Source organism: Ursus maritimus, unplaced genomic scaffold (genome assembly GCF_017311325.1).
Source record: "Ursus maritimus isolate PB19 unplaced genomic scaffold, ASM1731132v1 scaffold_19, whole genome shotgun sequence".
In the NCBI taxonomy this organism is placed as follows: Eukaryota; Metazoa; Chordata; class Mammalia; order Carnivora; family Ursidae; genus Ursus; species Ursus maritimus.
The window spans coordinates 2,768,783-2,796,439 of record NW_024424341.1 but is presented as its reverse complement, the minus strand read 5'-3'; the positions used below and the strand labels follow the sequence as shown (position 1 = coordinate 2,796,439).

The window sequence follows — 27,657 nt, the reverse complement described above, 5'->3', positions numbered from 1 at the left end:
GCGGCAGGATTTAGGAATGAGAGTTGCTGTAGGCACCCTTCGAAACAGCAGCCGGTAGGTCTCATTCCATCTTCCAGGAACCCTTCCTCCCTCTGCAATCACTCTTTTGTTCCAGCTTTCCACCTGCTTCAGAACTTTCTGTGCTGCCTCACCGCCGCGAGGACTCACAGACACCAGGCTGCTTGAGGTTCTGGCATCCAAGGGCAAAGCCCCTTCCCTCGCTCTTGACCATTCATCACTGCCCACCCACAGAAGCTCCATGAGAGTACCCTGCTGGGATTCTGTCAGGGACACAATGTCTAACTATAGGGAGAACTACTATCCTTAGAATATTGAACTCCTCCAGCTAGAACACAGCCTGTCCTTTCATTCAGATCCATTTTTTTTCAGCAAAGTTTTATAATTTTATCCATCCGAGCCCCGGACAGCTCATTGGGTGTATTCCCAAATACTTAATAGTTTTTATTGCTACTCCATTAAGAAGTTTTCATTAAGTCAATGACACTGTTGGGGCAGGCCACGAATTTATATACTTCCATTGGTTTGGACTTTGAAGACTTTTCAACACAAAGTCAAATCTTTCTTTAGCTAAAGGAAGTTTTGATTATCTCCTCCACTGTTCCATACTTCTGTTCCCCTTGCACTGATGTCAGAAAGAATCATGTGCCTTCATCTTCCAGCTCATTGTATGTGCATCTATTCTGCCTTCTGCTGGGCTAACTTTATGATGTTTTTCATCTCTAAAAACCGAGTATCTTCCTTACAGTTTAGTCTCTTTTTAACGGATAAGATGGCCTTTGAATCACCTTCTGATTCCTGTACTGATATTTCCACAAGGGTTGGATACTGTTTCAAGATGCTGCCTGTCCTCAGATGACTGGGGGAGGGGACTCTGGCACATGCTCCTGTCTGCAGAGGCGCCCCTCCCTGAGAGGGCACGTGTGGCTTACCGCAGAGCGGGTTCAGCGCCATCTCCTGCAGTGGGGGCTCCTCAACTGGCTGGCCGGGGCCTCGCCTCTCGTTCTCTAGCCTTCTTGCTGGAGGACTTTCTTCCCTCTTCTCTAGGTCACATCTTCTAGTACAAATTTCAATGTCATACCATGTATTTGTACATTTAAAAAATAACTTTATCCCACTCGAGATCCGAGAAGAAAAGTGCAAAAATTTACTCAACTTTTTCACAGAAACACAGAAACTGGTTTCTGAAATTTTTCAGGCGTACAGAGCAGAGGTGGCCTGGAGCTTGCTTGTTTCACGGAGTAGAGCTTTTCCCTTATGTGCTCTTCCTTCACACCTCACGTATTGGGTCCCTTTACATCGAGATGGTCTTTCAAAGGCCCTGTGTTGATCCTTCTGTTTACTCACCAGTATGTGGATTACATGTTTTCCAGAAACTGGCTAACTGGTTTCTCCTCAGGTTGTGCTTTCTCACTGTGTGGTCACAGACTTTCCGATCTCAAACAGGAGGGACTGCACCCAGTTCGACAATCTAGTCATCTGGGGGCTAGGGAGGGGACCGACCATGGCTTCTCAGGCTGGGAAACATAGGTTGTGTGTGCCTTCCTCTGTCCCGGGAGAAGCCCACATGCCAGGGCCAAACCACACGGCACCCGGCCTCCCCCGAGGCAGAAATGGCTCTTCTCCCGGGCCTCTCTAGATGGTGTGCCCAACAGAGACCCTCACAAACGTGCTCTCCAACAAGCTCAGCGCTGCTGCCTCCCTTGCCCACGTCCACTAGGCTCAGCATCCGTGACACTCTGTCACCTGGAAAGTGGCTCCAGGGCCATCACCACCATCACTGATACTCAAGTCTTGGGAACAAAAAGCCAGGTTACAAGCACCCGCCTTAGACTGTGAGTACTCGCCCCGGAGGCCCTGAGAGACTGTCACTCCCAGGCTGTCTGTGACAGGAGAAGGAGAATAGGCGTGCAGGCTGGTACGTTTGGGATACTTACATTTCAGGCACTTGGATCTTGGGTTTTGCTTATACTAAACTGTTTACCACAAATATAAAAACAATGAATTCATTCAGATGATCTGTACATCAACATATCTGGAGGATTCTGGCTGTAACCGACAGCAAAGCCAAGCGAGCTGGCCTAACTGGGAGGGATGACTCAACAGCCCAAGGCAGGCTGGTGTCGGGTGCGGGACACACTCCCAGTGCTGTGATCAGGCGCGCTCCTCCCTCTTGGCTCTGACGCATCCATCCACGTCTCCCATTTTTCCTGGGCTGCTCTGCGTCTGCCAGGTGCCCTCGCAGCTGGGGCGCCGTGAGGGGTGAACAAGACAGCCACAGACCTATTTCCTGATCTCCTGGAGTACTACTCAAATGGTGAAAGATCAATGATAAAAAAACCAACAAGGACTAAACAAGAATATGTCAAATACAGGAAAAAAATATGAAAAAAAAGGAAACAACAACAACAGAACAACAGCAAGGCAAACCACCCCCCTCCCCCAAACCCCCCAAATGTGAGGACTTAGATGACCAGATTTGTCTGAGCTGAGCGCCGGGCGACAAAACGAAACCAGCCACGTGCATTCGGTAGATGGTTCAGGCGGAGAAGAGTGGGCCCAGAAGCCCGAAGGAGAGGTGCTGGCCTGTGTTTCAGATATTTCTGGCCTTCGCTTTGTTCATGACGCCTGGGGAAAGGAGCCTGCACTTAATGAGCAATCTAAATGCAGACTTCCCTTCCGACATCTCCACAGTGTTTTCATTGTAAAACCAACGGTAAAATGCTTTTGCAAAGGGAGATAGGTTTATTGAAAGTACACGCAAGGCCTACCCTCTTGAGGTATGATCGTATGCGGAAAACATGCTCAGTAAGACCCTCCGGTGAAAAAAAAAATCAAAATTTTGAACACATATACATTAAAAAAAATGGAATCCCCACTAAAATGCTTACTTTGACTTTTTGCCCAGGATCAAATGCAAAAACACTTCTGTTTAGAAAGCATAGTTCAGCCAAAATCTAGTTTTGTTTTTAGGAACAGAAAACTGGAGGAAAATCCCGAGAAACACCAGGCATTGGGCAAGTTAGCATGAGCATCTCTGTCACTGTGATGCAGGCTGGGACAACTTTCTCCACAACCAGCACCTCCTACAAGACAGCGTGGTGTGCAGGGTGCTCACCCGGAGACGGGGGGAGGCTGGAAAGGCGAGGAGGGCCCAGAAGTGAGATGCACGCCACCCGCACGACACACTGGCTCTCCATCGCTGACACTAGCACTGAGCTGTGACAAGCAGTTTGCACTCAGGGGACTTGGCTTCTGCGATGTGAATACAGCTGTCCTGCTGTAGTCATACCAGACCAAGGATCCAAGGACAGCACGGTGTGCTTGGCACCTGATCCCTGCCCCCCCCCCACCGAAATCAAGGGCACAGGCGCTCCTAACCGCTATCACCATCTACTCCCACTTGTTCATCACCCACTTGGTTCCCCACAGCCTCTAAACTACTACAGAGAAACCAGCACAGCTGTAACATCCAGCAGGCAGGCTGAAGGACCCAGAGCAAGGCCTGGACATGTCGGCAGTGCACTACTGGCTACCTTGCTACTCATCAGGAGGTCCCAGACAGTAACAGAAGGCTGGGCCATCCTAGAAAGGCCTGGGCCCAAAGCAGCTCATGCAGAAACACTTCGCCGAGTCCCACTGTACGGGCCCCTTACGTTCCACGGGGACCAGAGCAGCACATCATCACAGGTCGGAGACAGCCGAGCAGAAGTCAGGGTATGGCTCCTCTGAGCAGCCGCCTGTCACATCTCCGGCCCTCTGCTGCCTGGCCAGTGCCACCTTCAAGGTGGCAGCACCCAGGCGCAAGCCCTGCAAGCAGGAGACAGCCTGCTGGGCTGAGGCGGGGGCCTGGTAGTGGAGGAAGGCCCTGCGCTGTGGCCCCTGCCACGTGAGCCTCTGGGGGACTGCGCCCAGTTCTCGGAGGGCTCTCTTCAGCTCACTCACTCGGGTGTCCCGGGGAAGGTTCCCGACGTAAACAGTGTTAGCAGGCCCATCCTCCCCCTGCCCGGAACAGGATCCGGGCTGGTGTGGGTCCCAGGGTCTTCTGACAGTGCCCAGGGGAGGTGGCTGCAGGCTGCTGGTTCCCAGAAGGTGCCGGGGCTCATCCTGAAGGGTGACATCTTTCCCAGCCTGCCTCTCTCGGTAACGAAGGCTTCTGAGTATTGGGATTTTCCCCATCACCTCACAGCTGATCTGAAAAAGCAAAGCAGTTCCAGCTATTCTCCAGGTGTCCAAAGTTGGTCAGGAGGGAGGAGAAATCAGAGTCATACAGCGTCCTCTGCTTCTATTCAGGTAAGCAGTCTCTCTGCCATGCTGTACCAGTGGTCCAACCTGGCTCTTTGGGAAGAAGGACCCCTCTGTCTTAATCCATCACTTTGACCCCAGCCCCCACGCTGCCCCAGATTAAGTGAAATCTGGGATCCCCAGAGCCACTCTGGATTGTCTTCTCTGGACTGTGCCTGACATGAGATGGCAGCTGGCAAGCAAGGGAATGGTTTTCTCTATTCTCCTGGAGGCCCAGGACGTAGAAAACCAAAGTCTTCCTATGCGGAAGGGAAAGTAAGGTTACTGGAAGGAGGATTACACGGTCACAAGTGGCAACACCCCTGGCGACCTCCAGAATAATGGGGGTTTCTGCCTCCACGCCTGCCCCCTCTTCCCAACTTATGCCTTTGGATGGGATGGGATCTTTAACAGGGCCACCCAGGCCTCCTCCTTCTCCCAACCTCCACCGGAGGAGCATTTCTCAGGGACCAAACCTTTCAAGGTGTCACTGAAAATGCAGAAACAAGTCAAATCTGAAATAGAACACCACTTTTGAAAAACGCTTTCTAGCAACGGGTTGTCGAGCTACAAGATAACACTATACAAAACGTCTGGTCTTAATGAATAGGATTCCTATACGAAGGACATGTTTGGCCTTTTGGGACCCTGCAACAAAGGAGGCGGTAGAAGAACTGCACTACGTGAGGCGGTTTCTGATCCTTAAGAACTGGGATTGACAAGCGGGGCCCGCGAGCACAGGGGCTGCCTCGATCCAGCTTGCAGTGTGGAGGCTGAAGGTCCCAGCCCAGTGCGGCAGACGCACATGCTGCAGCCCTGCGTGTTAGGTTGAACCGGACAATAGAGCCCGGGGCAGAACCGGCTTTCTGTCACTCTGGAAATCACACAGCAGAAAAAATACAGAAACACACAGTTTCAGTCCTTCTTAGCGATCCTCATTCTTTAGAGATGCTTTCTGTCCTTTTTTAGGGCACAAAGCCTGTAAATGGCCAATTACCAAGAGGCAGGCAATGGTCCAAACACGGGATTTCCCACAAACCTGGGTAAGTCGGAAAACAGATCAGCATACGAGTTAGACAGGTAAAACCTTCCTCCAAAAATAAACAGCTCAATTAGTAACAATGTTCTCATTGTATTCAGAATTGTATGTAACTAGAGTAATGGTTCTTATCCTTGCCAGGGTGTCGGAGACCTTTGAGAGAAGCTGGGGTTCCTTCCCAAGAACGAGTCCCCAGCAATTGTGTGTGCAATTTTCCAAACTTTATTCATAGATCTCCAAACCAGAAGAGGTACACAGGACCCAGGTTAAGGATCAGTGATTCAGAGGAAGATTCAAAGAAACTCAAACACCTAAGAACAGTCGATTCGCGTACCTTCTCACAAACTTTAAGGCTCCTTATCCTCATTAATTTAGTACCTGGTTCTCTCTCCTAGCACTAAGTGGACAATACTCTCCACCTTGGCACAGCCTTTCCACTCGGTCAGAGCTCTCTCCAAATGGACAGTGCCCTTGCTCCCAGGCACAGCCACGTCAGAAGCCTCTGCAGGTGGCACTTGTCTACCGGGGCCACCAAAGTAGCACTTAGATGCCTGGCTGCCATATACTGCTCAAAGGAAGACCTGCTCCTTCTAATGTTTCCCATTAGTGAGATGCAGAGAAACAAACACATACCATTTCTGTGCCATGGAGATATGCAGGAGATGTAAACTACTCTTTTCTAATCAAAAGGAAGTTTTCTTCCACTTGACCCTCTGCAATTCTTTTTATGTGATTCTTCCGAAGATGACTAAGCTCACGGGCCAGTACCCTAAGAGGCTCTGGTCCCAAAGATTCCTGAAGGTGATCTAAGTCCAGACAACCCAACTTCTTCCCACACCCCCATCCACCTTCTTAAAGAGTTCAGGTTCCTGTGTCCTTTCGGTGTATTTCAAAACAGATTTAAACTAATAGTCATAATTAGATTCTTTTTTGTTTTAAGTAGACTCCATGCCCAGCGGAGCTCCAGTGGAGTCCAACTTGGGGCTCAAATTCACAACTCTCAGATCAAGACCTAAGCTGAGACCAAGAGTGGGATGCTTAGCTGACTAAGCCACCCAGGTGCCCCTAAAATGGTCATAATTAGATTCTTAAGGATGTCTTAAGTTACTAGATCAAGTATTTAGAAAGGATGACCAAATTTAAAATTGCAATTACAATCAGAGGAAACGTAACTACATTCTTTTATAGAAGAACTGAATGTCATTTCAGTGTGACACCAGTAGACAAGAGCAGGGAGGCCAAACCCCCTGGTAAACACCACACTTCCTCCAACACCCGCTCGGAGCTGTCTCAGCTGGGTGACCGCCCCAAGTACTAAAACTCCCATGTGCTTCTGCCTGGTGGAACCACAGGGTTCCCTCAGGCCAAAGCAAGTGTTCTTACGAAACCCAGCTCATGGGGCAAAGCTCCACACTCAGCAGCAGAAATCCACTTAAAACATGTCATATGAGGCAAAAATATATCCTTCTCTGGACATCACAGGGAGCTACTTTATCCCAAGCTGGCACATGGACAAACTATAATCAGCTGAACAACAAAAATGTTTTAACCGTGCACAGATTATGAACTAAGTCTACGGCACCGCCACACCGACACACACACAGATCTTTAGAAATGGAAACGGCCAAATACGTCACTTCCACGTAAAATTGCTCATCTCGAGAGCAGGATGTTTTTTGGGTAAGGAATGACAAAGCTTAATGTCAGCTCACGCTTCTGCACCCACAAGTTCTAAATGGAAAAATCTCCCTGTCTACAAGGTGGCTTCTGCCACTTTCCCAGCTGTTTGCCATTTCTGTGCTCTTTGCGGAGTGGCTTGGGCTGAAGGCTGCCCCACAGCTGACACAGAGGCCTCTGTGCACCAACTGGACGGGCTGGCTTCACACTCAGGACAGTCCACGGCAGGGCTATGCTGTTTTTCCTGGCTAGCAATTAGGAACATTTGTTACGTTCTGTAAGTGTGCCATGTGAAATGAAAGACTTCGCCCATCAATCAAACATAAAAAAGTATTTCTGCTTTTCCATAACTAACCATTTCATTAAATAGTATAGAGCAAATTTGATTTTCTTTTATATGCTACAACCACTCATCTCTGATGTTTACAAATGACATTTATAAATATACATCCTCTTTAAAGATTAAATGAAAAATCCTATCTCCTAGAAATACTTGCTAAATCCAATACAGATCAGAAATGTCACTCTCATGGCACCTGTGGCCAACCCAGGAAGAGATACCGGTTCTAATCTTGCCTCTACTACCCACTGGCTTCATAATTTTGGACCTGTTGCTCTTCCTGGCTCTCACTTTACTTGACCAGAAGATAGAGAGACTGGGACGGACGATCTTTAGAATCCCTCTCATTCTAAAATGCCAGGACCCATCTGAGCAGCTGCTGGCAAGGAAACAGGAACATTGTAAGTATTTCTAATGTGAAATACAACCTCCACAAAAATTATTAGTTGTCTTGCATGAGACTAATGCTTTTCATTGACCAAAAATAGTTTCAGATACAGCACTTTCAAATGACCAAGGCGAGATCATTCTATAAAGCAAGCAGGAACACAGACAGCCACTGAATGCACTGTCTTCCAGACATCATTCATGCCTTGCAGCATTTGTCTGCTCTCCAATGACAGCGTCTCTTAATGATAATAGGGCTCATTTAAGACATTGTTTTGCACATAGCTGATCAAAGGTGTCACTTATCAATAAAAAAGCCCCCACAGCGTTAGTCCTTTATAATTATGCTTTTGCTGTGGCTGCTGAAGGACCAGCAGGGCAAGGACCGCACACCATCACTGCTTCAAACCATGCCCACAATCAAGGAGATGGTTCTACTTGGGAGTGGCCATGGAAGTCACTAAGAAAAACTGTTTATTTTCTGGTATACACAATCACTTCAAAACCTTTGTCACAACAAGATGCCAGCTTCCATCTGCAAACCACAGCTCCTGCCTGTGCTATGCTCTTCAGGGGGAGGTGGCAGTGTAATGGGCCCACAAGAGCAGTGAGGTCCCCTCTTGCTGGGCCAGTTCGGAGCCGTGTGTGGGACAAGTCCATGCCCGGCAGCTCTAGGCTTAGTTCCACACCCAAGTGTCAGCCACATGAGGACGAGTGGCCCATGTGGTCCGCCTCACACACAGGCATATGCTTTGCACAACCAGCTTGGACAGTTCGGTGTCACCGCCATGCACAAGCACATGACTTCTAAGAAACAGTACACATTTAACCATCTTGCAACTTGGGTTCTCGTTTTTTACCACCTGGGAGAGTGCGGAGAATGGAGGCTCCTTGTAGAACTGGAGGCAAACAAGCCTGGGCAGAAGGTTGCCCCTGGAAAATGGTTTCAAATGTCCTGTTTTCTCTACTGAATACCGTTGACTATATACGTGTGTATTTTCTGTGGGAAATTTAGGAAACAATGAAAAGAAATCTGAAATCCCAGCTTGCAGAGATAACTATTGTTGATATTCGGATACAAGTCCATCCCATTTTCTTAACTAAGGAGAAAACAATTTTCCAGAATTACTGTGGGAAGAAGCAAGGGGGCTGGAAAGCAGTCCTTTCATCTGTGGCTTTGGTGGCAAGGAGCAGTCTCGTGGGTGCCCTGGGTCTCTCTGGAGCTGCAGCCACACCCCGCTGCCTAACCATGTCTCCAGGGTATTCTTAAAATAAATATTTCACCTTCCCTTTGCCTCATTCTAGCTCAGCAGGAAGTAATAAAAGAGGTATGGGTCTCGGCTGTCCAGAGGCTCAGCCCAGTGGGGCTGTGTGAGGGGAGCGTGTTAGGGAAGCCTGGTGCCTTCCCTGCGCAGAGGACTCCATCCTGCTGCTGCTTTCCAGGCACTCACGTGGGTCTAGCAGGCAGCCAGGCTCCCAAGCGGGATGCTTCACTGCTTTGCCATGACTCACCTGACACCTTGCAGCCCTGGGAATTGACTGGGCTGTGAGGGAGCTGCCGGAAGCTAGCTGCTGGGGACTTCAGCCACCATCAGTGTGTACTCCTGCCAGAGCTAAAAGATGCAGGCAAACGGATCCTGAGCCACGACAGATCACCTTACACATGACTGTCCACAGGCAGGGACATCTGGATTACTGTCCCAGAGACTAAAAGACCACCTGAGCTGGAAGCGCTGCCCAGAGGTTTAGGACCTGCCTCAGCAGCCAGGTCTCTTCCATCACACATCAGCCACGCAGAAATCCTGGGGAAAGCACCTTCTTTCACCAGGGTAGACCTGCTGGACCGGAGGGGAAAGGAGGGCTCAGGGAGTTCTAGGTTCTCAGGGCAGGCAGCTTGTGGATGAAATGAGGCAGTCATGGCACCTTGTAGCTCAGACATGGCCAAGTCCCTCAGAGTTCTACAAGTCACCGGGTCCACACCATGTAAGAGGCCGCTCTGAGGAAAAGGAGGACCCCACATGAACACAGGAGACACACCTTCTGGAAGGAGTGTCTCTTTCTCCTTCACTGAGAGGCGGTGAAGGGCACATGTTGTTAACAGTGCCATGGAGAGACATGGGCAAGGCCCTGTCTTGGCTCAGTATACCACGCAGAGGGTAACTATAAGGATTCTGCCAGCAGCGACAGTGTTCAGGTACATTTCTCACAATTACTGACTTGCATTTCACACCTGTGACCCCCACAACAGTGACAATGGCCGAGTTCAGCANNCACTTTGTGTGTACTGCCTGTGAGGTCAGCACTGTCAGCACCCCACTTTACAGATAAACAAATGGTGGGGGGCTTGCAGAGGGTGCACCAAGGTCACAGTGCGACTGCGATGTGCTGCTGCAGCTTCTAACCTCACTCTAAACCACTGCCCCACCCGGTCTCCCATCTTTAAAACCACAAGGCACAGGCAGAGAAAAGCAGGAGGTGGGTCAAGGAAGCCCGCTGTCTGAAGTAGCTACAGCTGGACAGCTGAGTCCATAGCAGCCTGGTCCCAGTCAGGGACGCCACACACAACCCTGAGAAGGTAGGACAAAGGCCAGGGAGTCAAATGCTGCATAATCTTTGTGCAATAAGAACGAGTTAAAAAAAAAATGCATCACATTTTGTATGTATTTCATAACCTTCATCTGAGAGGTCTAGTGTTTAGAAGGAACTGTGATTCCATATATTCCAACAAAATACACAAGAGGCAAATTCTGGGATTCTAATACCTACACTATAATGGGTCTATGGGTAGAAAATCACAGAAGGATATGCCAATGTGTATCAAAGAGTCGATGTGAAATAATGCCATACCCTAGCACTGAACTTCCCCCACCCCTCCCCAAAACTTCAGTGGAATTCAAGGACGGTTTTCCCAATGCCGATGAAAATTCACTCTGTTTGCATACACAGCAAGGCCAGAACAGAAGCCCCAGGGGCTGGAGAAAGTCGCTGCTCTCACATGATTCATGCAAATGGAGGCCCAGGGGTGGAAGAACAAAGAACACAGGACCCCAAGATGAGAAACGGCATTTGAAAGTCTGTGATTCTCACCCAGGCCTCACTAGCAATGAGATGTTCCAGGAAGAGGGTGAGACGGTTGGGATGTGAAGAAACAGTGCTGGTCCTGACAGGCTGCACACACAGTGTGGCCAGCTGTGTCGCTGGCACCTCTAGTTGATGTGGTTTCCTTTGACATAGAAGGAGTCTCTTCACGTAACATGACCAATAACATCACCTGTTGCTATTTTTGTATTTTTGTTAAAATTAGCAGGATGTAACCATGGCCATTCCCCAAAGCAGCACACCTTTCTCTCTCTTCCTAGAGAGACCACCTGGAATCTTCCTAAGGTGGGCTGTAGCTGGCCAACGTCTATGAAGAGCTGGCCTCCGAGGGACCTGCAGCCTCACTGTGACTAGCCCCTTGTGCAGCCTCCCCAGACCCAACCTCTCAGCTGTGAGCAAATGCCACCTTGCTCCTGCGACCCGTGTAGCTGTCTCCATTTAAAGAGAAGCTGTGGAACCAAATTCCAAGGTAAACCCAAGTTCTTACGGAAGACACCAAGGGATATTTGAATATTCACAAATGGTGCCAATGCCTTCCCAATGGCACTCTGCCTACACTCGGAGAGACCCATCTACTCGCTTCCAGGTCACGTGTGCTCCTCCTCTCTGCTTTAATCGGGGCTAATCTAGAAGGAGCACAGGCCCCAAAACTGCCTGACTGTGGCGTTTGTGGGAAAGGCCCATTGTGCCGTGGTGTTTCATTTTGGTAGCAACCTTGAAGGTGGATGTTACTGGTTTTCCACGCCCAAGGGAAGGCTGCTTTCCAACTCTGACGATTCAGGTTTAAGGAGTGGAAGACATGGACCAATGGTGTCAGTCCAAACGAAGCACAACTCTCCTTGCTTCCCCAGTAACTTTGGCTGCTTGCCAGCAGGCAAGATCATAACCTACAGGTTGGCCTCTGGGATCGAGCTCCTTCTGTAGACTGATGTAATGTGTGCCACTGACTGTGCTGCAGAGAGAAGTCACAAAGACATCAGCTCATGAAGGCTGTGGGTACTGCTTGGAGAGCCAGGTCACAGCAAGACAAGCGGAACTTAGAACGGGAAAGCTGACGAGACAGTATGTTGTCGTGGCCAGGATGGTGGGACATAGCTCTAAGAGATGAAACCCGCTGGCCAACAGTATGTCAAGGCATCGGACCTCTGAGTGGACTGTTCCTTCTGCCATCTAGAAGTGGTGTCTTGCAGCAGGAGACCCTGAACCAGGCTGCTTATCAGAATCCCACAGGTTTGCAAAGGAGATTCTTGGGCCCATGCCTGGAGATTGTGATAGAGGAGCTGAGTTATCAAAAGCTTACAGATGATTCTAATGCACAGACATGCTGGGTCTAGGGATAGCTGCATGCCAAAGAGTACCACACAAGAGGAGATGTCTCTGAACTACAGGCCATTGCTGGCCACAGGACCCACCTTGGACCACAAGATTCCTGTTGGCTTTGGGCGCTCGCACCCTGTGGCAATGACTCTCGTCGGAGTGAGAATGTAGTCCACTGTTAGGTCGTGGTCCTCAAGCAGCGCTTCAGGTATGTTGATGACCTGGTCAAACAGAAGTGGGTGAGGGGGCTGATGGGGAATGTGGCTCCTGTGCTCACGGCACTGCACGGTGGAAGCACAGGGCTCACCAGACCCACGGGGATAAGGCCTCACTGCCAAACAGATCCAGCTCCGGCTGATCTCCACCACTCACAGCAGACGTGGAATGAAAGCAGAGACCAGTCTGTCTCTGTGCGTCTGTCTCCTTCCCTCCCCGCCTGCTCTCTCAGAGGGGTATGGCAGTAGCTCTGCTTGGCCCATTCATGGGCAGCACCTGGCAGTCATGAACGATGGTGACCACCGGCGTCCCCTGGCTGACAGCTCCCATCGACACCATCATGGCATATTCCAGATCAGCGTAACCTTCTCCTTTCCCAATTCTCCAGCCTAAGAGACATGCAGGGCATCAGTATCTCAGGAGGAAATGTTTCATTAGGTAGCAGTGGAAGCAGAAACTTGCACTCAATATTCCTGGCACCTCCTTAGAAACTTCCACAGTGATCCCACAGGCAGCCCTCAGCAGTGGGGTTCAGGGGCATGCTGACACTGCATACGTACAGGGGTCAGCAAACGGTGATGTGAAGCTTAAGCCTTTTAGATGTGTTACAAAAGGAAATGGAACCTGTGTTTACGTGAGCAGAACTCACATGTAAAAGCAATGAAAGAGTAGTTTTTAAAAAGACTAAGAACAAATTCCTACTAAAAACAAAATCTTTCTAATCGATTTCTCTTGGAGAGGAAATAAAAATTAAAACAGGGATACGTGATTTAAGAGGACATCACCTTGTCTTCTGAAAAGCCCAGCAGTCCCTGGAAGAGGGTCGGGTCTGGCAGCTAGTTCCATACCGTGGACTCCTAGATGGGGCCCGCGGAAGGCTTAGCTGAAGCTGCATGAGAGGCTACAAAGCAGGGAAGTCGCAGCAAGACAGAAAACATGACAGTGCCTCTGGCTCGCACGAGAACGACACATCCCGCCATCAGGAAGCCCGTGACGCGGCAGGAATTCTAACTTCCGCTTAACAGCAGCAGCAGCATCCTCACCAAGGGCACTACTGCCCGTGTGTCTGAGATTCTCATCTGTCATTACCAACCTCCAACCATATGAGCGAATAAGCATAAGACAGTGAAGCAAAGAAATGGCAAAGGACAGAACAGTCCGCAGAGGCAGGCAGGTGAGCAGCAAACGTGAGCAATGACCCCCTTCCCTCACCATTAAAAGCCAATCAGATGGCACATGAACCACCACTATTCACTACTGGATTGGTAAACATGGCAGTTTGATGATTCTAGTTATTCATGAGGGAGCAGGGAGAGAGGTGCTGGGGATGTGAGGTAGGCAAACTTTCTAGTGGGTTCTTTGGCAACAGCCACCAGGATTTCAAGTCCACGCTTTGGTTCAACAATTCCTCTGCTGGAGTTATCCCATGGATGGCCCTCGAAGGCACACAGAAACTCTACCACAGGACTACACCTCACTTTAGTGCGATCCGTAAGGGAAAAGCCAAAACCAAACCCTGGTGACAACTTACATACCCATCAATCTGCACAGACGGGCAGAGACCCTGGCCAGATAGCATCTAGCAGGGCATGAAGTGCTGATGCCCCTCCTGGAAAAACAGAACCAGGAAAATCATAACCCGCACACAGAATGCAGGATATGTGTGGACTCACAGACATCTGTGTCGACACAAGGAACCGCTGACAGTGGGCATCTGGGAAGAGTACAGGTGGTGTTTTCTGTGCCATTCCAATTTTCTGCACGTGCGCATGGCGACTTTTATTGTTGATTGGGGGTTACCTGAATGACGACATTTACAGAACACTGTTTTCTTCATACACCCTCAGCTAAGAAAGAAAACTCCTGATCTTTTAAAAGAAGACTTTTGTTAATTTCCCACTGCCAGAAGAGTATGACCCCAATCCTGTCCTCTGGCCTCATGGCCTCTGGAAAGCCAACCCCAACCTACTGAAGGGCCATGCTACCTGAACACACTGCCACTTCTGTCCTGAAGTCCTCTCCTACTCCACCTCTCTCCAAAACACCCAGCCCTGAGGTCACTTCTGAGGCGCTGCCCTGCTCAGGGCCCGAGGGTGGCTCTTCTGACCCCCACCAATGTCAGTGCCGACTTCTGCGTGAAGAACCGAGCACATCACACCAGAGTTCCGCTGATTTGCCTGCTCTTCCAGCTCACTGTGGGCCCAAGGCAGGGACAACCCAGGGCTGGCCTGATACCTGGCTCACAGTAGGCACCCAGGAAACGTGTGCTCATGGAACCCATCCCTGATGACACAGACAAAGCGCTGCAACTGGAAATACAGAGAAAGCAAAGAATGAAGCACTACAGCGTCTCACATATTAGTGCAGAGAGCTGGCAAACACCGTATATTCCAGGTGAAGATATGAAAGGCCAGTATTTAAAAACATGACGCTAAGGATTTGGAATGAATGACTTAAGAGCATCTCTTACCAACTATTTGCTGGAAAGCTCTCCTGAAGGAAGAACTTGGCTCTGGCTGGTTAATTTCCAAAGGGACAGTTTTAAGAATGTGCATCTTAGAACAGTCTTTTTTCCTCTTGGAGGGGAAGGAGGAGAGACAATGCTTTCCCAGCAGGGGGCCTGACCACACTGCGCAGGCGCACATCTGTGACAGGCTGACCTCACCTGGAACTCACTGAGCCCGTGGCAGTATAAGCAGCAATATAACCAGATCATCTCCGAAGAGTATCAAGCCAGGCCTGGGGTAGAGCAGCGGAGCGGGAAGAGGTCCCAGGGGAATCACAGGGGCCCAAGTCCCGCAGGCAGCTTGGCAGAGGGCAAACAGCAAGCAGCAGCATGGGACACCCTCCCCCCTCACCAGCCTGAACAGCACAGCACCAGGCCTCCCCAGGCAGGCTCGGGACACCCCGTGTTGCCCAGAGGCTGCTGCTTCCTAACAGAAACACGGTTTAGAACCTCATGTTTTTCCATTCACTGGAGATTCTCCAAAACCAACTATTTACTGACATACTACAAATAAATCCAGCTCCAGTTCCAGGTAGCTTAAGAATAGAGGAAATATCTTTCACTACCTGTAAGAGAGATGATTTCACTTTATTTTTCCTAAGAAAAATGAAAATACTGTGATGGTATTGAGTATGAGGGACTGAGTTAATTCTTCAAAATGAATGAGAGATACAGTGGTTTCAGAGGACAGACATGTGCCCAGAAAACTGAAATTACTTACCGTCATTGTTTAAAAGATCAACAGACAGCAGAACGTCAAGCTGCAGGTCACATCCAAGAGTTTCCAATTTTAATCTTACCTTTTTCAGAAACAGCAACGGACCCCACCACAACTAAGTCCACAAGGACCCTGGAATCCAAGCCCACGGGAGTGCTGTAGTTCCTCACGCCCTGTGAACACAGATGTGGGCCCGAATGGTTCCTGGGCAGCGAGCGGCTGCCCCACCTCACAGTTCACAGGAGAGGAGCACTCAGGGTCTGAATCAACCTCCTGCATGAGGCAAACTCATACCCTACAACGAACAAGCAGCATTGCGGAAGTGGCATTTTAGGAAAACCACGGCTCAGAAACCATCTTAGGATAATTTCTCACAAGTTTTCCCCAGGAAGGATGCCACTTGGAACTGATAGCACAAATGAGTAAGATGTTAAGTTCCCAATACTGAGCAAATCTATTTCTTCCCACGAAGCAGAAGAGCACAATGGTTAGACCACAGGCTCAGAAGTCACACAGAACCGGGTCCAGACCCCTCTTAGCCCTGTGACCTCAAGAGGAAGAAGCTGATCTTCAGTTTCTTCACTTCTAAGGCAGAGGTGCCACCTGCTGCCTTGTCGGACTAGTGCTGGAATGGAAGGAGATCATGGTGGTGATGCATTTAGCACGTAAGACGTGGTCAGTAAAAGTGTGAGACAGATTATGTATAAGATACTTGGGCTGTTACCTTCACGTGTGGTATCTTCACTTATGAAATACTACTTGTTCAACCAAAATGTACCAAAAGTACACACATTTACACTAACTAACGGAGGCTTGCATTCATAGAGTAAGGAGGCTGATATGACCATGAGTCTCAGATAGCGAGGGCTACAGATCCATCTAAGAGCCAAATTAGGACATTGTACAGACAAGTGCCCCGCACTGGAGGGTCACTGCATGTGGTATTACACCTCGTCTACAAGAATGTGACAAGTCACTTATGGGATCAGTACAGGGGGTTGGTTTGGGGCCTCTCAATAGTCAGACCACAGTCACCGGCCCACTGTGCCCCACAGTGGGAAGGCCGGCTTTGCTTAATCTCACAATGGCCACGGCAGCTGGCATCTCACACCTACGGCCCACATCCTCAACCCTGTTTTAATCTGCTTGGTGCCTGGCAGCCTTGGTGAGCAGACTCCTGTGTTGAAACGCTGTCCATCAGACTTCCTCCTCCCTCCCTTGGTCAGCTTCACCTGCTCTGTTGGCCAGACAGAGTGTGAGCAGCCAGGAGTCTCCCTGATTCTCCAAAGTCTCATTGGATTCCACAAAAACTCAGCTGACAAACATTTCTGTTTGCCCATGGAGATGGTTACTGGAACACTGAGTTAGAGGATAAACAGACACCAAGATCACACAGGTGGCTGGTGGCGAGGTGATAAGGGACAAACTCAGAGACTTATCTGCCAAAAAGTAAGGCCGCATGTGAGTCCCCTAGAATTGACCCACACAGGGGCAGTATTTCTGCCACTAAGCTCTAGCAGCGTAAATAATGACTGCACCATGACGCACACCTGCACATAGACGTGGCTCTAAGAGCTTCTCTCCCCTGTGCCATCAAGAAAACGGAAATGTCCTTTTCAGGTTCCAGTGTCTCATGTGCTGACAGAGCCCAAACTCCACTGCTCAATCCCCAGTGAAGTTCAGTCATAAGAGCTGGTCCTGCTCTACCCTGGGCCCAGCCACTTTCAGGGACACGTGTAATGGACAAGCCAGTGCCAGTGCATCACAGGAACTACTGCCAACACAACGTGGCGGTCACCTTTCAGAGGGGAGGAGATGCTGTTAAGGGAGACACAGACCCCTACACCCACCACAGGCACCTGTGAGGGACCCTTAGATACACTGACCTAGACCTCAACCCCAGGAAGGCAACTGCTGGGACCGTCCCAAACCTATGACTTCTGAACCACAGAACACACTCCCTGCTGGCTCTGGGTAATGTGAGCTCTCGTCTGTGGCCCACATGTGCCAACTGCAGACGATCACACAGTTTGCATTTCTGAACACCGACCAGAACCGTGATTGTCTCTTATTTTTCTTTTATTTTCCCTTTGCACTTTTTTCTACACATATTTCACTTTATTACACGTACTTTTGAACGCTGTATCAAATTCTATTTTTGAAATAAGGTTATCAATAAATAATAATAAACATTCAATTTTTAAACATCAGACTTAAGTGGAAAATCTTTTTTAAAAAGGAGTATCTTGATGCCCTATTTTTTACTCCCAAAAGATCAGGAATTAAATGACCTGCATCTAGGACTCTGAAAAAAGTCACCAAATTCTATTTCTTTATCTGCAAAATACAAGACAAATCCCACCACAGGGCACCTGAATGTAGTATTTATAAACTTCAGTTTTACTACATCGTAAACACTCAAGAAAACCACATCACTGAATCACTAAAGCCATTATTCAGAACTGGTGAGGCAATTTCCAATCCAAGTATTTTGGAAATTCCTCCGAGTCCCCAGTTGCTCTGGTGGCACTTAAGAAAAGGCTATGGGCCACCAGACTATGGCACAAGTTAACACGAGAAGGCACCAGAGCACCAGATAACTCATTTTCTCTTCATTTTGAATAGAGAATATACAATCTGCCAACTTGGTGCGAAACAGAAACCAGGTGACTCAAACAGAACACACGCATTCATGGTTTTTCTACTTGGCTCCTTCACTGATAGGATTGCTGAACACTTTCCCATCTCTACTCATCTGGCTTTGTGAAAAATGAATTTCAATTCTGTGGTGTATTTTATGCGTTCTAACTCACCAGAAGTCTCGGCTGAGAACAGCGCTCTCCTTGGGGGTGATGCTGCCTCCTGCACTTACCTGAGAGGTGGCACATTTTCTCAAGATGTCTTTAGTTGCCCCGGGAGGTGGTGTGATCTTATTAAATAACCCCGTTCTCAGTCGTGGTGTTGGGACCAACAATGTTTTTTTGCTCTTTTAAAAAAAGACAATCAGTAAATTACAAATTTAAACATAGGAAATTCCTTGCATACGTTAACATTTCAGGGGCAGAAGTAAGTTACTATTATTGGCATCTTTTGGTGTGTACCAAGGAAATGACTTCTTTGCAAACCCAATTAAATGCATGGTGTTCAATCTTACTCAGGGCCAGTACTTTACCCCACTTAGGATGAAGGGGCAGTGCGTCATCAAACTCCTGAGTTCTACTTTACTTGCCGCTCAAAATCACTAGATATACAATGACAGTGTAAATCCAAAGGAAGGTCCATTCTCATTAGAACTCCAACGAGGACCTTCCTGTGTCCTCCCCTCCCAGCTCACGCACTACACTCACCATGTTTTGTTTTTGTTTTTTTTAAGATTTATTTATTCAAGAGAGAGCAGGAATGGGAAGAGGGGCAGGCGGAGAGCAAGGAGCCCCATGTGAGGCTCAATCCCAGGACCCCAGGATCATGACCTGAGCCGAAGGCAGATGCTTAACCGACTGAGCCACCCAGGCATCCATAATGCTTTCATTTGAAACCTGCATTTCATGGTCTCAAGCCTTCATAACCAGTTTGCTTTCAATAAGTTCCCGTCTCAGAGATTAGTACTCATTATAATCGATATTTTATATTGTCCTGAGTCCACAGCCCCTTCTATTTTGTTCCCAAACACCTTGGTGGGAGTCCTACAGCAGGGATTCGCAAACTGCAGGTTCCCAACCAGAAGCTGCAGCCCCTGGGCACCTGTGAGAAAGGACCAGAAGCTTGCGGGGGGAAGGGGGGGCAGGCACAGCAATCTGCTTTCACAAGCCTGCCAGGTGATTCTGATGCCCAGGAAAGTTCCAGAACCACTGCCACAGGCATCCCTGAAGATTTTGCCAGGGCAGGCCATAAGTCAATTGTAAAATTACAAAATCTTTGGTGTAAAAAGAGTATATTTCAGTTTTTGTGCAGGAGATGACAGCCTGAGACAAATATAAGACCTGTAAAATCACAGGTTGGCTTCCTTAAGGCCATGAGAGAAGAAGTATTTCAACACAAGTCATGATCATGTGCTCTTTCCTTTGGAGTGTGAAAGAGGTTTGGGGGCACTAGCAGTCTGAAGATTCTGTGTACTGTGCATTATGCTGGTTACTCCCTCTTTTCTGGAAGCTGCTTGTACTTTAGAATCACCTGGGGAGTGGGAGTGCAGACCCACTCGAAGCATCTGATTCAGAACCTGACATCAGCAACAGATAATTTTCAAAGTTCCCTGGGTGGTGCCAACATGCAGCCAGGGTTGGCAAATGCTGGCCTGGCCAGTGGTTCTTAAGGTACCATCAGGGTGTCTATTAAAAACAGACTGGAGGGGCGCCTGGGTGGCTCAGGCGATTAAGCATCTGCCTTTGGCTCAGATCACGATCCTGGGATCCCAGAATCAAGCCCCACATCAGGCTTTCCGCTCAGTGGGGAGTCTGCTTCTCCATCTCCCTCTCCCCTACTCCTCCCCCCTGCTCATGTGCACTCTCTCAAAAAAACAAACAAACAAAAACAAACAAAAAAACCTTTAAAAACAAAAAACAGACTCTAGAAACCTCCTGAAGGTCTGGGATTGAGCCAGGAAACTGTGTATCTCCAAACCCGGGCCACTGTGTCCCCAGGCATGGACTACGGCCATGTGCATCAGGGTCCCTGCCTACACTTAGGTGGTGCTGTGGATCATGCAGGTTTACCTGCTTCCCACGTGATCTTAAACCACCAAAATCTGTTTCCAGAAACACAGAGGAATCTGTAGCCCTAGAACGCAGGGACCACACACATCTTGTCTTTTTCACCACTATATCCCTGTGCCCAGCAGAGAGCCTGGAATACAACAGATTCTCAAAGCTTGGCTTTCTTTCTCCTGAATAAACAAAGAGACAGTGAGGACCCTGTTATTCCATCCTGCTACCTGGCTGCGGTCCTCCTACAGGATGTCTTGACTAATCTCCCACGCACTCAAGGCTTTGATTTGTGCTCTGATGGGCTGACTGGTAAGAACCTCATACATGCAGACAGCCGGCTCTGGAGTCACAGTGTGGGTTGGAATCCCAGCTCCATCATTACCAAACAGGGGACTTGGCCAAGTCACTTGACCTCTCCGTGTCTAGCTTATGCCACGTCATATGGGAACAGAGATCACTCCTACAGGGCTGTTGGCTGAAAGAAATGAGGTCATACGGTGCAGTGTTCAGACAGAGTTTTGTCCTCACACAAGGCAACCACTCACTTCGGGCTCTTCTCTGCTGTTATTATTTCCTCTACTTCATTAAAGTGAATTACTGACTGGGAAATACAGCTGGCAAGAAAGAATGCTTCCAGAGGGCCTGAATGAGGTGCTCCTCTTGGGGCTGAACTGCAATCAGCAAACAGAATGATCCCCTACACGCAATCCTTGAAAGAACCAGAGGAGGATTCCTCCACCCTCCTCATTCCCTGTAAAATCACTTTCTGGCATTCTCTTCTCCACACAGGCTGCAAGGTGCACTGCGTGACCAGGGCCCCCCAGGAGCTGTGGGAAAGCTGAGTGGCGACACAAGGCATGGTCACCTAAGGAGGAATTCCGAAGATCTGGATTCACCTCATCAGCAGTAAGTTGTCTCAGCAAAAGCAGCAGCAGCTGTTACATTAAATCAGTGCTGATATACGGATGTTACTGCTTGTATGGTTTTGTTTGTACTTAACTTACAGGTTTACTGTGGTTTTACAGCTGCATTAAGAGCTATGAACATTTACATTTATACCAAGTTTTCTGTTTATACTCATTAAATTAAGTTAGTGAATTTAAAGCAACCCTGGGGGAGTTTGGCTGGTTTTTTTTTTTTTTTTTTTCCCTTGAACAGGGGCCTATGTATGTAAGTTAAGAAACACCGTTCTGATTTATAGATTTTGGGGACTCCACCAGATTTCTTACTCACGGGTTATCAAGTGTCAAAGAATTATAAAAGTAGCAGAAGGAAATAAACATAACCTTTCCCTTCTGATGAAACAGATCAAAGAGTGCCTCAAGATCATCGTTTTGAACGTCCTTTATCTTTGAATTTAGGAACATTCATGACCTCTGACAAACAAATGAAAGACTTCTGGACTGTTCCTGGAAAAAAACAACTCCAAGGGTACGCTCTGTGTGGGAGGGAGTTAGAAGCACCATCCTTCTAAATATAGGAGCTGCACACATTTGCCAGTGACCGGGAGAATGCATTTTATCAGTGGCCGGGGCTCTGGCTCAGGAAAATGGGATTACCTGCAGCGCCAGCAGCCGAACACCTTCCAGCGGTTTATCCGGGTCCACTTTAACTTCCTGCGTTCTGGCAAAAACTTCTAGGTCTCTGATGTTTTGGCAAGCCAGATAAGAGCCCTAGTCAGGCAAACAGACAGAGCTGCACTTACGTCGAGGACGAAGAAGCGGGCATTTGTCTGGGGGGCATCAGGGTTGACTTTAACGGTTCTGGCCGTTGTGAAAGCTTGCAAGCGTGGGAAACGCTCAGCAGCACGAGAAGCACCCTGTTTTCAAATGCAATTGCGCATTACTGACAGGACAGCACGATCCTGGGCCTACTGCGTGCGTGAGCAGATTGGTCTAGCATCTTACCCAGACAAGTGGGGTGCACTAAGTATGAGACAAGATCTAGGAGTCGCCCAAAGAAGTCTGGGAAAGCAGTCAGGGTAGAAAGGGGCTAAGAAAGCTAGCCCCAATTTATGTTAAACCAAAATAAAACATATATTCAAAAAGGTGTAGAAAGTGTATAGTATGATGAATTTTCACAAAACGAACACACCTGTGTAATAACTGCCTAAACCAGGAGTATATTACCATTAACCCAGCATTTCCATCCCTCTCCCAGCTGGTGCCTTTTTAAACATTTTTTACTGATTCTGGCCCTCTTTCTCTTTTCCCTGTACTCCATGTACATTTCTCTCCCTGGGATAACAAGCACTAAAGCAAAACAAAGTAGCAACAAACACATATAAAAAGAACAGTTTTAGGGGCGCCTGGGTGGCGCAGTCGTTAAGCGTCTGCCTTCGGCTCAGGGCGTGATCCCGGCGTTGTGGGATCGAGCCCCACATCAGGCTCCTCCGCTATGAGCCTGCTTCTTCCTCTCCCACTCCCCCTGCTTGTGTTCCCTCTCTCGCTGGCTATCTCTATCTCTGTCAAATAAATAAATAAAATCTTTAAAAAAAAAAAAAAAAAAAAAAAGAACAGTTTTATAAAGGTACAGGATGGCCTCGGAAACCAGTTTAGCTGAAGACTGGCGAAGGGTGGGAGCTTGTTTCCAAGAAGCCAGGCATAGGGAGAGAAGTCCAGCCAAAATGGGGGATGATGGCAAGTAAACGAGCCACACGTGCTTTGGGCCTGATAGAGCAATCAGTGTATTTCCAAAAAGCACTTTGTTTTCCTTGTGGAAAACATGCATGCTGAAACTATGAGCTGTGTATGTTTGCTCCTTCAAGCAAATTTGTTTCCTATGAACAGTGTCATAAACAGACATCTTTGATTACCTTCTATTCTGAACAGTGCGGAAACTGAGGCCTGGAGTCCATCAGAGACCAGCGAGGCCTTCCTCTTTCCAAAGGCAATGGCCGGGGCCCCCTCTCAGAGGGCATCCCTCCTTGCTATTCTTAAGGGAGCTAATTTTCAGCAAAGGGACCACCTAAATAATGTGCTTGCAGCCAGGACGGATCTCTTACTCCCTGTGAAGGGATGAGCAGTAGCTGTGGCGTCACCTCACGGCAAGCCACGACCAACCCACCAAACCTGCACAGACGAGCAAGAGGCCATGAGTGAAGGTCAAGGAACACAGACGAGGGATATCTCGAAACACAAAGGACATGCAGACCAGTGGTGTGGATTTTACACCACTACTCAACGTTAGCCCAACTCGGATCCACCACGAAGCAGGACAGTAACTGCATTACTAACTCTCTCATTTAGGAATAGCCTGTTTTCCTTTTGAATGCTCCAGGAATGCTTCAGTACCTTGAAGTTGGGAATCCTGTGATGAACAGGCCGGGGAAAATCAGCTAAATTTTGTGATTCCATGTAGTCCCAAATCTGTTCACGAATGTCCTGTTTGGAAACACCTATGGCAACAAAGAGTGGGACTAGTTAATGCAGCAGAAAGGAGTCCTGCCTCAGGCGCAGGCCTGGTGCTGCTGGGGGCCTGCTCCAGCTGCACCCTCAGCACGCCATCACACCAGACCAATCCAGGGCTTCTCAGCTCTACAGCAAAAAATCAGGGTTAGTGATAAACTCACAACAAATTGCTAAAGTCCAAAAACAAGAGTAAATTCAAGACAACCCAGGTGTCTGACCGAGCTCTACTGAGCTGCAGCAGCAGGAGCGGCAGAACAAAATGTAAAGTGAGCCACATACCCAAGCATTCCTCGGGTCTTTGCTTGGAAACGCACATTCTGTTCGGTCAAGGCACTGGAGTCCTCAGTCCAATTAGTTTCGACACAGCTATGATTAGTGCACGCAGACTATAAATCCAGAAAGCTTGCCTTAAACCTAAGTGCTTTGTAAACCACCTATTATTTTGGATTACCAATTACAATCCCCTTTATTAGTATAGTAATTTCTCATTCTATACCCAACTTTAGAAGCATATTTTTTGGCAGCAAACATTCTTTAACTATTTGATAGGAGCAGTTTTAATAAAATGTTCATTAATCATGTGTTCCTCTTAGGAGCGGAGAACTATAAAAAGCAGTTTCCAGTTAGGTAGAAAAACATAAGACCAGCACTTTCACAAAGACGTATTTTTAAAATATTCACTGAATTTTCATTTTCGTTGGTCTTAAAGGATATCCTCATACTTGTACAGAAGTCTGTTTCACATCACTTTACCTACTGATGTTTTTGTAACAATCTGTCATGAAGCCAGCAATGAGAATCATGAGGCAAGGAACTCCCCATGAGGAGTTCACTCACTCACTGGTAAATTCTCAACACCAACCTGCCCTCCCTGCCGAAGCTGGCAGTGAGAGCCGACCTCTTCCTTTCAGAGGACTCGGTGTTCACGGCAGCCAGCTGTGCGGTTCTACACGCACTGTGTGGTCGGGGCACCTCTCAGCATCTGAGTGGGAAGGAGGGGCAGGTATAACCTCAGGTCCTCAGTCTTCCTTAAATGAGTGCAGGACATTGAAAAGCAACCCAAGGGAGCAGCCCAGGGCCAGAGACAGCTGGGAATCACCTGGATGGGTGGTGCAGTGGGGCTGGCAGCTGGCTTCTCACCAGACATTTCTGCTTTGTGTGGCTTTGAATCATGTGAATCAATTATATTCTAAAAGTTTATTTTTCATAAACAGATTTTGAAAACATGCAGAGGGAACTATATTGACAAGCCTCTCTCCCCGCTGCCTGCTGGGTACCAGCTCCCTTTCCCCAGGGCAATCAGCGCACCCGTTTTTCCTCCTGAATTCCTCCCTACCTCTGGCCCACACAGAAGACACTCCCTGGCATGTCCTTTACCTAAGGTGGTGCACTACAGAGCACACACTGCCCTGCACGTTGGGTGTTCTTGCCAAACAGCTTGCAGATCAGCCCAGGTGGTATACAAGAGTACCTCCGTCCTTTTCTGAAGTTGCACAGTGTTCCAGTGTAGGGACAGGCCAAAATTTACTCAGGAAGTCCCCTTCTGAAGGGCAACAGGTGGTTTCCAATCTTGTTACTTCGTCGCCTGCCCATTTTACCTCAATTTGGTAACCCTCCACATGTAGTTCTAAGGCATAAGGGCCAAGAGCTAAAGGCTTCCACTAGCTACGCCCTCTGGCTAGGCCTGGATCTCCTCGGCATGGCATGCAGCCCAGTCCCAGAGCCTCTTGGAGCTCACTACAAACACCGCTGGTGCCTCCTGCTCCTAGCTGTGCTACTAAGCCTCTCCAGAAATCAAAACTCCAGATTTGGGTGTGCTTAGGGAACACACATCTGTAAGATGCAGCCTGTGTAGGCCCACACAGCCAGTTTCCAGCACTTGGCTTGTTCTTTCCTGCTGGGAGCTCTGCACTGAAGGTGTCTGCTGCCAAATCTGCTCAGCTCTCTGTCCCTTCGACAAACCCTCACTCTTCAAGGCTCGGCTTCAACACCACCTCCAGGAAGCTTCTCCTCCGCCTTCTGCTCCACTGCCTGGGGATCCCTTGGTCACAGGGTCACAAGGAGCTCTGGCCTACAACGCCCTGCTGCCCACTTCAGCCTCACCTCCTATCACTCCTCTCTGTGGATTCAAAATGTGGCTCAAGCACTACTACTCCCTGCTTCCACACACCTGCCTACCTCTTTCTGCCTTTCAGGCCTTGGTACCTCCTCTCCCTTGTCTGCCTGACACTCCACATCCCACTGGAGGTATTTAGAGTGCCCAGTCACAGGCAGCTGTCCCTCCTTTAGGAACCCAGAGAACCCTGGTTTTTTCCAAACACAATTATGTTGATACAACTTTAAGGTTCTTACACTTACTACTTTCACTAATAATCCATAGGCGCTACGATATTCCCAACACCATGCAGGATACTGTGTGGGCCACAAGAAATGTAAGAAATTGTGGCCCTCGCTCTGGAGAATCAATCAATCACAAACATCTGAGTGACTCCCATTTAGAAAGCAGTAATGCTGATTGGGAGGAGCAGGGAGAGTAAAAGGGCACATCCTTGCCCTTGGAAAAGTTATAAAAACATTGGAAATGATTAGGATAATAAAAGGCGACCTATATTTGTGTGAAATGCCTGAACCCTGTTGTGTAATTGCCTATTTACTTCCCTTAACAGGTTGTGGGCTCTGTCAAGCCAACGAGGGTCTCACCCATCCTTTCACCTCTAGCTTTGAGCTCAGTGCCGGCACTCGGCAGGCATCTGAATTAGCAGCATCTGTGGACGGGCTGTTGACAGCTGCACACTGGCGAGAGCAGAAGTGTGCTCCCCGTGGTGGAACCTGGCTTTAACAGACTCCGGCTCAACGTGGGCTTCAGTACTGGCCATTATCTTTGCCAAGCAATCCCGCAACAATCACCAAAGCTCTTCTCCACAGAGGCTGACCTCCTAAAGCCCAGGGGCCATGAAGCAAGCCTGGGCAGCGCCTGGCACAGCGAGGCCTTGGAAAGCATTTCAGACGACAGGGATTAAGCGGCCCGGCGGCTAAGCTGGTTTCCGCTCCTGCCCCACCACCAGCTGTAAGCCTCAGTCTCCCCGCTGCACCGTGGGGCTGCTAATGCAGATCTCACAGATGGTGCTTACGATCGGCAGGGGCCCACGGACACCACCATGCGCACGGCAAATAGCCCTCGTTCTCTTCTCCCCAGGACTGTCACTCCGCCGGCAGCGTCGGGCATCAGGGTCCGAGACCGCCGCGGGTTGGACCCCTAGCCCCGCTCAGACCTCTCCGCGTTCCCTCCCGCCTGTCCGGTGATCCCGCCCGTCCGAAAGGTCCCCCGCCGACCCCTCACCCGCCCGCCTGCCCCTCAGCTGGGTCCCCCGGCGGCCCCTCACCCGCCCCGGCCCCTCACTCGCCCGCTTGCCCACCGCTTGCCCCTCAGGTGGGTCCCCGCCAGCCTCTCCCGCGGTTCCTTACCCGTCCTCAGCTCCATGGCTACGCAGTCAGTGAGCGACGCCTCCAGTAGCCGAATCCGGCGCGGAGTGACGTCACCCGCTCGCGCGCTCTCCCCGCGCCTGCGCGCTGACCGCGAGGCGGGGGCGGAGGCGCGGAGGCCTGGAGGGCCCAGTCCGGGGTGCGCATGCGCGTGCGTCTCCGCGGCCAGGGTGGAGGGGCTTGCCGGGGGAGGGGCTTGCCGGGGGAGGCTGGTGTGTTCGTGGAGCAACTCAATGTTGAGCGCTTGTTCCCAGGGGACTTTGTGCGGAGCTGAGGCTACCGAGGTGAAGAAGCCCCTGGCGTCTCCAAGCCCACCGCCGATTCCAACATACCCCATCTCCTTTTCTGTCCCTCCCCCCCTCCCCCCGCAGAGGCCCCCTCCTCTGGAAGCCAGTCTTGATTGCTCCTCCAAGATGTTTTTTCCTCTCCTCAGAGACAGACCAAGCGCTCGCGCTTGGGTGTG

At 49.3% G+C, this 27,657-nt stretch overlaps 1 protein-coding gene and 1 long non-coding RNA gene across 6 annotated transcripts; one reads left to right on the top strand and one right to left on the bottom strand.

The window, feature by feature from the left end:
* Window positions 1-2,740: 2,740 nt before the first annotated feature.
* Window positions 2,741-27,286, bottom strand: MTHFSD (methenyltetrahydrofolate synthetase domain containing). 5 transcript variants are annotated; one of them, XM_040633214.1, is made up of 8 exons: window positions 27,177-27,286; window positions 23,595-23,698; window positions 22,007-22,120; window positions 18,474-18,587; window positions 15,684-15,774; window positions 12,654-12,766; window positions 12,257-12,382; window positions 2,741-4,212 (listed from the first exon to the last, which is right to left on the bottom strand). In XM_040633214.1, the coding sequence occupies exons 1-8, from the start codon at window positions 27,190-27,192 to the stop codon at window positions 3,703-3,705; spliced, it is 1,188 nt and encodes a 395-aa protein (XP_040489148.1). In that variant the 5' UTR covers window positions 27,193-27,286; the 3' UTR covers window positions 2,741-3,702. The 5 variants fall into 5 exon arrangements, with proteins under 5 accessions (XP_040489148.1, XP_040489147.1, XP_040489150.1 ...); XM_040633213.1 differs by lacking the exon at window positions 22,007-22,120 and adding an exon at window positions 21,861-21,974 and having other exon boundaries at window positions 27,177-27,285; XM_040633216.1 differs by lacking the exons at window positions 22,007-22,120; window positions 27,177-27,286 and adding exons at window positions 21,861-21,974; window positions 27,128-27,146.
* Window positions 12,231-21,267, top strand: LOC121103403. Its single transcript, XR_005835566.1, has 2 exons — window positions 12,231-12,369; window positions 21,091-21,267. It is a non-coding gene; the product is annotated as an uncharacterized LOC121103403 (long non-coding RNA).
* Window positions 27,287-27,657: the final 371 nt, after the last annotated feature.